General features: G+C 37.2%; 1 protein-coding gene across 1 annotated transcript; it reads left to right on the top strand.

The window, feature by feature from the left end:
• Window positions 1-1277: 1277 nt before the first annotated feature.
• Window positions 1278-13038, top strand: adgrg4b (adhesion G protein-coupled receptor G4b). The gene is made up of 25 exons (XM_017308545.1): window positions 1278-1328; window positions 1525-1553; window positions 1863-2017; window positions 2094-2294; window positions 2377-2450; window positions 2528-2595; window positions 2686-2719; window positions 3913-3935; window positions 4186-4328; window positions 4411-4540; window positions 5502-5602; window positions 5877-6081; window positions 6168-6333; window positions 7389-7535; window positions 7630-7761; window positions 7849-7894; window positions 7976-8079; window positions 8868-8989; window positions 9155-9423; window positions 9527-9638; window positions 9849-9927; window positions 10142-10343; window positions 11061-11162; window positions 11873-12037; window positions 12412-13038. Exons 2-25 carry the CDS (start codon window positions 1525-1527, stop codon window positions 12492-12494), a joined length of 2892 nt encoding a protein of 963 aa, XP_017164034.1. The 5' UTR covers window positions 1278-1328; the 3' UTR covers window positions 12495-13038.
• The last annotated feature ends 501 nt before the right edge of the window (window positions 13039-13539 follow it).

The raw sequence follows: 13539 nt of genomic DNA, 5'->3' as shown, positions 1-13539 counted from the left end.
ATCATAAAATTACTCAAGTAACAGTAAAATGTACAGCAAAGTAAAATAGCTCCTAAAGAACTTTTTTTTCCCTCAAAGTGTTACTCAAGTAAAAGTAACTAGTTACTACCCAACTCTGCTTTCCATATGAATTTAACAATACTCCATTAGATTTTAAAAGTTTATTTAGGGGTATCAGAGTTAAAAAGACAGTGAAAGTCACTGTCAGGTTGTTAATTGTAAAAGCAAAAAATATGTTAATTCTTTTAATTTTATATTTATGTTACTCAAATAAAAATCCAAGTAATTTACATTGAAATTTCTTCTTGTAATGCGACAAACTGTAAAAAAAAGGTGAAGGTGTATGAAGACTTTTGCAGGACATGGTGCCACTTCACCAGGGCTGGAAATAACAGCGGACGGTGTTGTTGACGTCCGTTTTTATTGCCTCTCTGGTTTTAGTTTGACTCACCGACTCTGAGGTTCAACGTAAAGATGTGGAACAGCTAGTTTAACAGTCTGTTACCTGATTTCCTGACTTTTATACAGAACAAACACAGGTTTGTCATAAAAAAAGTAATAAAATGAATGAACGCAAAACGCTTGAAAACTTTCGGGATTTACATTCATATGTAAAGTTTTATGTATGAAACTATATATAAAGTGTAGGTATGTTTTCATCTATATCTCTTTTTACCTAACTAGAGGTTTATATTTTGGCAGAATGGTCCTTTTATGAGATGAATCTCCAGTTTGTGATCATGCGTAACGACAAAAACACGACTGAGCATTACACAGCCAGAGACGTCGCTCATCGCTGGGTAAGGAGAGCAAACATCATCTCTGTCTTTACAAGTTTTACTGCATATTATGCAAGCAAATCTGAACTGACCTTTTCAGGATTAGACCAATAGTTTTGCTAAAACTACAATGTGTTAAAGATTAGATGCACTAACAGAAGTATACAGAAGTCATGACTGATGTTTGCATTGATTAATTTAAGGGGTTTGTAGTTTGTTTTAGAATATTTTCTCCTTGTTCAACTGCAAAGAACCACAAGGTAAAACAATATTTTTGGTTATGTTTGTTGATCCTGCAGCTCAGACAGGTTTTACCGACTGAAATCTATTTACACAGAGTGTCTGTGTTTGAAGTGACCAGGTAAGGGAAGAAAATGATCTGAGTTTACAAGTTCAATATATTACATACTTCCAATAAAACTCCTTTGGTTTATGCTACTTAAACTCCGCTTTATAGTGGAACTATTGAACTGTAAACAAAGTTTCTGTGATCTCTCATGCAGATCTGAGACAGAGGAACACATAAAAACGCCTTATGAAGATGGGCTGGTGAGCACACAGCAAATTTAATACAAAACAATCCACATTAACTTCAAATGACTTTTTGTGATATTTCGGTTGATACGCCCCATCCCCTCTTAATACTGGCCAATGTAAAGTCAATTTTACAGTAATACAATAAATGCAAGAAAAATAACCACAACTTTTAAAATACAATCTAAAATGTGTGTTTCTTCTGCTCCAGATGCGATGGGCTCCTGAAAATATCTCCAGGTAAAATCCATGTTTATTTAATACTTTAAATAATCACACATTGCTTTGCAACAGTACAGATTGTACTGATCAGAATACATATACGCAAATACTAACTCTCAAACTAAAATGATTACATTAAGAGAGTGTGACGTGTACTCATCACTTGTGATCATATTTGAGATAACTTGGGTCATTTTTTGGCTGTGAATGGCACAAATTAAAGAAATTTAAGATACAAATGTGAAGTTCAGGGTGTGTTGAGATTTCTTTTCAGGCTTTCCTCCATTTCTCTGTAGAAACCCCGTTGACTCTCTTCCCGCCCTGCAGGTTCCGCTGCCTTGTTTACATCAGCGTCATCCCGAAGTGGGACGTTGCGGCTGTTCAAACAGAAATGTGCACTGACCTTTCAAACACCTACACTGACCCCAGCAATCTGCTGCGGCTCCTAGCTGACACCAGCTCCATCTACACCACCCCTGTTGGTAGGAAAGAGATCTCAGCAGTAGCAGGATAATACAGGAAACCTTCAAAATATCTGATGAATGGTTTCCTTTCCAGAACGTTTTTCCATGGCGACAATCAGCCCTCAGGTTGTCATGACAACGTCCTCTCCTGTCACAACCCCCAGCTTTAAAGCCATCATGACATCCTCTGCTCTCACCCAATTAACAACTCTGGCAACATCGACCATCAGCACAACTTCTGGTACCGAAGAAACCTCAACCAACACCGTCACCAGAACCCCTGCAAACGTCTCTGGTGGGTCTGGTAGCAGGTTCCACGGTTCTGTTTTCTCTAGATCCTGAGGAAAGCTTCTGATTCGTCTCAATCCTCTTGACAGAACTTTACTTTGAAGTCCAAGTGAACGTCTCCATAACGGGAGACTGTGACCCACAGCAGGTCATTCCCTACTGGGTGCGTCTCAAAAAAACTGCCAAAATCTTCTTTAAACAAATAAATCTCTAGGATGAATATTACATTTTTCATTTCAGCTTAACATGAGTCTGCCTGATGACTTAATGATGGTGCTGGATCTGCAGCTGCTCCCCAAAACTGAAAGGTGTGTTTTATGAGAGGAAACTATCACAACATCGTTTAACAACATTTATAGAAACTGTCAGAAATAAGATCAAATCTGTCCTTGTTTCAGGCAACATCCTGAAAGGAAACGTGACTCAAACCAAGTAAGTCAATAAAACTGTTTAAATCCAATATTTGCAGAAAAATCCAAATAAAAATTATTTATTGGTTTGCAAACGTACACAACAAAGCTTATAAAAAATAACTCTAAAGAACGTTCATGTTCCAGGCAGAAATTTACAACCGCTTGTCATCAGCATAAATTTATGGCCTTTAATGATTTAGTTGTTTGCTTAGGTTTGAACTGATAACAGAGCAGACAAGCACAATGATAAAAAAAATAAAAATCAAGAACTGGATGTACAGGTTTGAATTGTAGATTATGTCCAATCCAAACAGGTTCAATACTAGACTTACAAGTATGGATATGAATAAATCCCTATTTATTTAGTCCATCAGTAACTTGAAGAAATGAACACACACCTTTTTGATTGATATGATTCATGATTCAAACTCTTGGGAGATTTACACTTAAAGAAATCAATTTAATTTGACCAACATGTTTCTGGTCAGATATCATAAGACGGGTTTGGATGCAATCAGGCCAACAAATTMATTGATTACTGAGAAGTAAGTTTACCAACACATTTTGACATTATTTAAAATAAAATAAAATGAAAAATGAATAAAAATGGATTAATAATACTAGTGATACTTAACATTTCTTTATTATGTTTTGAGAGACGCCTGTCCAATTTATTGTCAGAAACAAATTATGTGGTTATATTTAAGAGATCTTAAATATAATTCTGCCAGGATTATGAATCTGTTTGGACTTAAAACACAAAAGAAAGTCTTTGGTTTTACAATCTTATCCAATTTGAGCAATGCAATAGTACCTCTACTAGGAAAATAGCCCCATATCATGATGCTGCCACTGCCATACTTGGTAGTTAGTTTAAATGTTTTTTCAGGTCTGAAAGCATCATCTTCACTCCACCAAACATTCAACTTGTCATCATGGCTGAATGTGTTTGAGAAGCAACTTGTTAAAGGACATTAGAGCAAATAATAGTTGAATGTATATATTTATCATTTTTAATTTCATGTGTACAGTAAGTCAAAAAATGTCATTTTTAAAAATGTTGTGTTATGATTCCATTATAGAAAGAGAGCCGTTCAAATGAATCATTAGAAGCTCAGAATGAACATTTTAATTTGACTGCATATTATAAATGTCTGAGAAATTACAATTGCTGTGTATTTTTTTAAACATTTTTTTCTCATTTTTTACCAGGTGTTGACAGATGAAGTCTCGAGGTACTGATTGTTCAAAATCGACGTTATGCAATAAAACGTTTCAAATGTAACTAAGTTAAGTGCAGCATAAAAATGCACATCTTCATTTGTGCATATTAGATAACTTCCATTCAGTTTTAAATCTTTTTTCCCTTTTTTTTAAAATCTCAAAACGTGTAAACAACATTTCATAAGCACTTACACTCTGATCTTCTTTTCATGCTAATCCTTCAGATGTTTGCAGCTCATTGTTGCGTCTTTCTGTCTGCAGAGAGAGCTTCGTTTTCCAGGTCCAAGTGTTGACGCACTCAGACCAACAGGAAATTGAAAACCAAATACGAAACTGTCTCCAGAGTCCCTATGACAATGGCTTGTTCTCCATAACAGCAGACCACATAAAGATATGTCTCATATGTAAGTACAGCTGAGGTCCACACACCCTGATAACCTGCTGAAAAGCTGAAACTCTCTTACTGAATGTGTGTTTCCCTCCCAGCGGTTATTCAGTGTGCCGCAGAAGTCCAGCAGACCCTAAAAGGCCTGTTCATGTGGCCTGACACTGCAGGAGGACAAAATGCTACATATTCATGCCCCAAAGACCCTCAGTACTCTGCAACCCGACTTTGGTGAGGCCTCTCAGTATGAAGGGCTTCTGTGGTTTTTAAAAACTGATCATATGCTGCCTGTGCATTACTTACATCAGCAGCGTTTTAGATGAAGGAGAAAACTGAAAATATACACGAGTTCAAAAGAATCATGAGCTGAAAACCTTAATTTGCAAAGTCCTGCTGATTGTTATTAAAGTTGGATGCAAAAATCCTTTCAGCAACATCAATATAAATCTTAATGGAGCACAAAACTGGAGCATCAATAACATCAGAGAGTGCTGCCTCACAGAAACATCTGTTTGTCTTTCTGATATTTACAGATGATTTCAAATTATTGACTCATTCATTTAGCTGAACAACTACCACCATTAATTTAATGCATCAACAAGTATTGGCCTATCTGAGTATTGATTATCTCTATTTGTACATATTTGCTCTGTTTTGTCCATGTTTTGTGTTGACTCAGTGTCGCACATTTTACTAATGGCTCTGTTGTAAAAGATAATAACGGGGACAGTTAAATGATTTTCAGATTAAGCATTCAGTTTTTATATTCCCATTCATATTAGGACAGTTGGAAACAGACTGTAGATGAAATATGAGTATAACATCACAACAATATCTTTTTTTTGGACAAACAACATATTCTAAACATCCTCAGAAAATAAAGGAAAACATTGAAATGTATCCTTTCTACTTGTGGTTTTAAGTGGTTAAGAACTTATTGGGTTGGTTTTTACACAAATTAAATGCTTCCTAAAATCATTATCAATGTTGTAGTTTTCAACAATAAAAGGATGATGGAGCAGTTGTTATGTTATTTCTTCTTCATTTAAAAATTGGACTAAGAAATGCATCAAATTTACATTTTTCTTCTCCTTTTTCTTTAAATTAAATTGGACTTTCTCTCTACAGCTCATCATGAAAAGCTAGACAATTTCTGCCTTTTAATTTTTCTTTTTTTTTTTTTTTTTTACAGTAAACTGTCCCAGTGGACTCACTGGATGGAGCCAAACCTTGAAAACTGCCCCCCAGTGGTGGAAACTATCCCTGATCTGGATCATGTTGAAGTCACTCCTGGTCTGTTAACATTTATTTTCATTCCTTTTTGTGTTCTTCATTTCTATTATATAATTTTTAACGTCTATTCAGTCCTGAGTTTAAAAAACGCTCAGTTCAAATCATACAGTTAACGTTAAAACTAATTACAATAATATGCTTAAAAACWGCRCTTTATCTATACATCTGTCGGTTTTTTACATTTKATCAGATCTACCTACAAATTTGTTCMGTTTTTAAAGTGTTTCAAAGTCCTGACAGTCACATWATGTCTTGTTGCGTCATTTATTTCCAGAAAATGCATTTGACGTGTTGAATATGATTAAGGACTTAATGAGAAACCAGTCCAGTCTCATCTACAAAGAGCTGGTCACAGTCCTCAACAAGCTGAAGGACATCGTCAGCGTCAGCGTTGTCACACCAGATCTTGGCCAAGCTCTGATCAACGCCATTTCCAACGTACTGGAGTCAGACAGCAACCTGGGGCCGTTTACAAACACGTACGGACGTGATGCAGATTTAAGCATTCAAGTAAAACCTCTRCTACGCCCAAACGTGTCTAAACGTAACATGTGATCATCTGCAGCATTCTGAACCTCACAGAGGACGTGGGAGACAAAATGGTGGGTTACCAGGGCTCCTACACGCTTGGTGCTCGAGCTGTGGCTATCTCAGTGGTGGACGTGGCTCCTGGACAGTTCAGCAGCCTGAGCTTTGGAGTTCTTTCTGATTGGTCCGGCAACAAGCCTGAGGTAGTGAAACACCTTTCAGATCAGAGAATTCAGAAGGTTTTAACGTGTGTCTCAGTTATTGAGACGCCTGGTAAATATTTTTAAGAGAAAGTCTGTTTTTAGTGGAAAAAAAAATCAGTAACACTTTATTTGAAGGGGTGTGCATAAGACTGACATGACACAACATCTGTCATGAACATAAAGAAGTCTTTATGAATGTTTATGACTGTTGTCATGAAGTGTCATTCGGTAAACAATGACACTTTTAATGCAAACTTTTCATGATTTTGTAAATAATGACAATTTAAATCAAAGCTGGCATTTTTAATGGCCTTTCAATGCAACTTTTAGAGCAACTTTGCATTAAAAGTGTCATTATTTACCGAATGACACTTCATGACAYCAGTCATAAACATTCATAAAGACTYCTTCATGTTCATGACAGATGTTATGTCATGTTTTTGACAGTGTCATGTSAGTCTTATGCAAACCCCTTCAAATAAAGTGTTACCAAATAACCCAATGATATGAAACAATGGTGGGATTTGTTTCTATAACACATTAAGCGGTAATGTGGTAAAAAATATATTCTATTTATTAAATAAAGAAAAGCTATCCAAACAATCTGTGACTTCTAAATCACATAAAAACTCCCACTTTTGAACTGTCCTAATATATTTTTTTCCAAAGGTTTTTGCAATAATTCACAATTCATAATGATGAAGAGCCTTCATAATAACCATAATTATTATAATTATGAAAGCTTTTCATCACATTTTTACATCCAAACAGAAATGTGCAGAACCTAATTCATTTGAATGAACTTAAACTATATTTAGAGTACTCTACATCCATCTTAGTCTGCTATAATTGAATTTGATGCATCAGAATATCATAACCTTTAAAAAAAGACATTGTAAAACAAAGTCCATAACCAAAAGGACGTTGCTTTCTAAATCTTTAAACCACTATCACAGTTTTGATGCTTTATTCTCCAGTTGTTCAAAATAAGAAGTAAATATGAATATATTTATAAATGCAGTGCGACGTTGAGGATAATCTTTTCTGTGGTGTAGATTTTTATTAACAGGCATCCGTCAGACGGCACGGTGGCTTTCATTTCCCTGCCGTCTGTCCTGCAGGACAACTTCCCACAAAACGGCCTGAACCAGAACCAACCTAGAATCCAGTTTCAGTTCTACGCCAACCCACTGCTCTTTAAGGTGCATCATGCAGAAAACTGAAYACCAGCAAAATGAGAAAATGATTTAGTTCAAACTGGCCTTTTGGAAAGTGGTTGATGTTTGTTGTCTCCAGTATCAGGTGAATGAGAAGGARCCTTTCCTCAGCACCTTTGTGGTGTCMGCCAGTGTGTCCAACGCCAGCTCACCAATTAAAGACCTTCATGAAGAAGTTAAAGTCATGCTCCACCATCTGCAGTCCAGCCCGGTAGAAGAAACATATTAAAAACAACGTTACACCCTCCAGGAATGACTAAATGAGATTATCATGAGTTTTGTTTTTTGTACTTTCCAGCATGATAGACAAGTGCAGTGTGTGTACTGGAACTTCAATAAAAACAGTAGGTCTTTTTTTCAAATGGAAAATTTCATTATACTGAACAGAAATTGATTTAAAATAAAAAAATATTGTTGACATCTAGACGGACACGGGGGCTGGGATGATCACGGCTGCCGAAAATACAACAGCACCCCTGATTACACCACGTGTCTCTGCGATCATCTCACACACTTTGGAGTTCTTCTGGTACGAATCCTTTTTACAGATATTTTTATTTATAGAAAGCTCCGTCTCTTAGGTGCCAGAGGCAGAGCTAAAATGTCAAGATTTTACCATTTTAATCTTATAAGCTTTAAATCGTAGTAATATTTGCGGTTGTAAAAACCCAGTAAGGCAGCTAAGCTAAGATTTGGGCAGCAGAGGGCAGTCAGAGTTTAGATTTAGGAAAATGAAAAGTAATGTTTGAACAGTTTTTGATTTTCAAATGATTTTAAAACATAGCCCCGGAAAACTAAAACACAATAATTTCAATCAAGCAAAAAAATGTAGCTTCTTTCTTTTAAATAATATTGATGTGTCTAAATGGACACATTTCTGTTTTCTGCCAAACTAAAGTTTACAATCTAGTTCAGATATTGTGCAGAGCCTGCCAGATGTTTTCCCATTATTATTATTTTATTGTGTTTTTACAACTGAAATGCACAATTTGAATTGYATGCAGAACAYTAAGGCGAAAACCAACACTAAGTGTAAACCTGAACATAGCTGAGGTGGTGGCAGCATCATGCTGGGGGGAAGCATTTTTTTCAATGGTGGAAAGGAAGCAGGATCTAAATGCAGATCAAGACTCAAAAGGAAACCTGGAGGGAAAAATGAGGACAGAGATTCTCAGCACAATAAAMTGAGATAAACAGGAAGAGCTGCAGCAGTAAAACTCAAGACCCAACTGATCCGATTGAGAATCTATGGCAAGGCTTAAAAATGACTGAAACCAGCAGAGGCATCTAGTGAAGAAAGTGTCTCTGTTCTCCCAGGACGTCTCCAGGACTCAGCTGGACCCGCTCCACGAACAGATCCTGACCATCATCACGTATGTTGGCTGCGGCGTCTCCTCCCTGTTCTTAGGAGTCACCGTTCTCACATACATGGCCTTTCAGTGAGTTGTGTCAAGATTAATAAAACATACTTTCAAACATACATTTTTCAGTGAGTTTATCTTCCCATTCATAGTGGGCATTTGTTATTGTCTAATAAATGTCTGAATTGCAGGGCTGTAGGTAATCTTTAATCTGTCTCGTCTTCTTCATGTCCATTGATGTAGAAAGCTTCGTAGAGACTACCCCTCTCAGATCCTCATAAACCTCTCTTTGGCCCTGCTGGGATTGAACCTGATGTTTCTGGTCAACTCCTGGTTGTCCTCCTGGAGTGTTTACGGTCTCTGCGTGGCAGCAGCCTCCCTGCTGCACTACTTCCTCCTAGCATCCTTCACCTGGATGGGATTAGAGGCTGTCAACATGTACTTTGCCCTGGTTAAAGTCTTCAACGTTTATGTTCCTTCGTATATCCTCAAGTTTTGTGCTCTGGGATGGGGTAAGCTATAACTAAAGCTTAATTCCAWTTAATAGCTTAATAATTACTATTTAATTGCAAGGTGTTTTAAACGTCACTTGTTGGGGTTTTAACTCTTCGTCAGGTATTCCTCTGCTGATCTGCATCGTGGTTCTCATTGTGAATCGGGATGCATACGGGAGTTTCTCTGGGAACGCTGAGCTCACTTTCCAACCTTTGGACAACTCTGACAACTTGTAAGATATTGGTCTGGTGTCCATTTATCTTTCATAGTTTCMTTTATTTTGAAGAACCTGTTTGAGTTACATACTGTAGCTGCAGAAAAAGTTTACGTTTCCTTGCATACTCATATTTTATATGTAAATTGTGGGACTAAACAAGCACATTGTCTGCAGTATTTCCTCCTCTGTCCTTTGCACCGTAACATTTTGTCAAATTGTCAACAGCTGCTGGCTTCAGGATAATGTGACATATTATGTGTCTGTGCTTGCCTACGCTGGGTTGATCTTTCTCTTCAACATCGGGGTAAATATACAATTTTATGCACACATTTTCAGTTGTGTTCAGAATAGATCATTATTGCAGAGCTGTTTGTTTTGAGAAGCCCTTAATCATACAAAACTATCAGAAAGTTCATAATCTAAATAAATGACAATAAATAGCCAAAATRATCTTTCATTGTTTGAAATTGCACACGTTTTTCTGTACGTTTAAAATGTTTTTATGGATCTCCCTTTAGGTCTTTGTGGTGGTTCTGATTCAGATCCGCCGCATGCGGCTCAACAGCCCGGCTGGGACCCGGAGAGGGGTGCTGCAGGACCTGAAGGGAGCTGCCAGTCTCACCTTCTTACTCGGGCTAACATGGACTGTAGGTTTCTTTACCTGGGCACCAGCAAGGGTAGTTCTGCTGTACCTGTTCGCCGGACTCAACACCCTGCAAGGTGAGTTCTGCTCTGTGCAGAGAAATTCAGACATTGAGTAAAACAGCTTTTGAACATGTCAGTGTTTCTCTTTGTTTACATTTCTAATGAGGTTTTTGACATAAAATTCCCACCAGATGCTGGAAACAACACAAGTAATCAGCACATTCAAAGAAATCTAAGCAAATCAGCCCACAAATAAAGTTATAGGCAAACAAAACATGGAATTACMCATGAGATGAATATACTTCCCATCAACCAGATTCTCTATGCACGAGACGTCTTAAGATTTTTCCCACAAAGTATTCAATCACCATTATTGGGAAGTTATTATTTATCTCTGTCCTTTTACTTTTTTACACGCATCTTAATTTGCTTTGATTTCATTGTAATTAYTTGGGTCGTTGTCAATATGTGTCAATTTTAGGTCAATGGCCTCATTAGAAATAATTAAGCTGAGAAAAATGTAGATGTGCTCAAWACTTTTACAGATGAGTTTGAAAAAGCGATCAGCATGAATATCATAAGTTTGATGGTTTATTTAAACAGGTCCTTTTTCTGGGTGATCTATATAGACAAAGTTTACACTCCAAGTGTAAACTTGGACTAGGCAGGCTTTGAGGGACGCAGCATGGTGGCTGTAGTTTTCCAGTGAACTCTTGAATCCRTGTCTTTTGTTCACCAGCTGACYGTGGATCACRATTCATTCATTCTTTCCAAAACCTCCGTTTCTTCCAGGACTTTTTGTCTTCCTGTTCCACTGTCTGATGAAGGAGAACGTGAGAAAACAGTGGAGGATTCATCTTTGCTTTGGCCGATTTCGACTTGAGGAGCACTCTGGTACTAACACTCAAYGTMATACACTGGTTATGGTTTTATTTGCCTGAATCRGTTCGTAGCTACTTGAATTGAACGGATTTCCTATAAATTTTACATTTCTTATGCTGCATGAGTCAAATATTCACATCTTTCTGATGGATTTTGATCAAATTCTGGCCATCTACTATGTTGGAGCTCAATGTCGCCATCTTCTGCAAGGTATGAAACACACAGGTACCTCTGTGGGTCATTTCACAACATTTTTTGGTCATCTGTACTAATTTAGACCAACTATTTAAAACTGATTACACATGTAATATCTGGATATACATTTTTAAGCCACTACTTGTAATTTATTTTACCTATTTTTATTGAAAAAAAATAATAAAAGTTTTGTTTTGCATGTTAACATCCCAGGTTAAAGATCATGACCTGAGGYCTACGGATCAAATAATGTGTGAAATTCACTTTAGACATTTAAATGCAGCCCTAATACTTGTTTGACCCACAAATGYATTCCTTACAAATGTGGCCCCATTATTTATTATATTTTTTTGCTTTTTAATAATGAAAAACATTTTTCCATATTCTGAGTCCCCCCCCCCATTTTCCGAGAGTTGGAAACCCATGCATTTAAATACATTTTTTTAAACTGTATATGAATCCTGAAAGAAACACAAGGCTTTACTCCAACTTGACTGGATCTTCTTTTTCTTGCTGTTTGTTTTTAGAGTGGAGCAATTCAGCATCAGTTCGAGTTCTTGCAAAGCCCAAAGAGAAGTTTTTAAGAGCAGCGATTCCATCTGTCCGTTCTGTCAAGTCCAACTCCACAGACAGTACCTCGGCCTCTTCCGACTCCAGCCAGAGAGACTCGCCCTGCAGGAGGCCAAACCTCGGTGAGCAAACCAAGCAGAATCTCTGGCAGCATGAAGCTAGTTTGKRTAAACTTACAAGATACATTTGACTTTAAAAACATAGGATAAGTAATGATATGCCACAAGGTTTTCCTGGTGCTTCTGCAGCTGGAATCACATTTAAGGTCACTGCTTGAATTAATGACACTGCTCTGACATTAAATAATTACAACCTTTCGTAATGAGGCAGACTTAAACCAAGCTAAAAGGACATGACTGTTGCTTCTCATGAAACACTTCCTTCTCAATTTGACAGTTCAATTTAAGCCAGCCCCCCTGGTGCACACGCCTAAGAGACATAGAAACGATCCAATCCTCTCACCKCTAAATGGCTCRTATGTTTAATTATCTTGTAGATCTTTTTGTGCACAGCCTGGTTCTTCCTCGAGCCCAGACCGGAGCCCCAGATACAGAATCTCTGAACCCGACATCTGGATAAACGACCAGCCACAGCAATAAAACAACCACCCAACGTGCTAACCTGCACACATCCCATCATTTACTCGCATCTCTCYGACAGAGGCAACAGATTTAAGCAGTGCACACAGCATCGGCTTCATTAGCTAATTTTTCCACACGGTTCTATTGTTAGTTTTGTTTCCGCTAAATATTGTAAAAGAGCCTGTAATTTTGAAGAGAGGAGCGGTTGCATCAGTACCAAGGAGGAGTTGGTTGCCAAGCAACTGGTGAGTGGAGCGATGGTGACAATGAACTGTGAAACATTTTGTGTAAAAGAAAAATGATAATAAAATCCAAAATTTAAGGTGACAGGTTTGGCCCCTATTTGTTCATTGCTCAATTTTTAAACGTTTTGATCATTTCTCAGTTACTTTATGCACAAAATTTGTCAGTGGAGATTTTTAGGGCAGCTTTGTTCTTGTGTAAAATCTGACACCTTTTGTTTGATTAGCATATGGTGGTTTTCAGATACTCATTTTAATGATTCCCCCCTATGAACGGTATCTTAACCACTGTMTSTGCAAATACATGTCTGYGTGTACACTATTAAACTTAGTGATGTTTATGTACAAAAAAATCTGCAATCAGTGACAAATTAAATTAAAATTCCATGAAACAAGACTAACATTCCTATTTTTTTTCCTCTATTGTCTCAAGTTTTGCCATGAAATTAAAACAAATCATTAGTTTATTAGACTGTAGCAATGTAATCAATACATTTTGTAAAGATGTAATTTTCTAGGGATAACGAGCTTTGTGGTTACAGGTACATCTGATTCAATTAGAAAACARTCCAACTAAAATTCATTTTGCATTTTAGTTACAATAGCAGCAATAAAAGGGTTTAACTTAAACATGAGTATTTTATGGCTCTCATGTTCATGAGGAACACTGCTGTCTTGAGAGCTGACTGGAAGCTAGTCACCAAAACCCTCCGCAAAAAACTGGCTGCTCACAGAACRAATGCTGCATTAAAGCAGTCTGCTGGAAAGTTGAGTGGAAGGAAAAGAGTGCGATGGAGAACG

Source organism: Poecilia reticulata, linkage group LG14 (assembly GCF_000633615.1).
Source record: "Poecilia reticulata strain Guanapo linkage group LG14, Guppy_female_1.0+MT, whole genome shotgun sequence".
Classification (NCBI taxonomy): domain Eukaryota; kingdom Metazoa; phylum Chordata; class Actinopteri; order Cyprinodontiformes; family Poeciliidae; genus Poecilia; species Poecilia reticulata.
The sequence above is the reverse complement of the archived record's forward strand: the minus strand, read 5'-3'. Positions and strand labels throughout refer to the sequence as shown.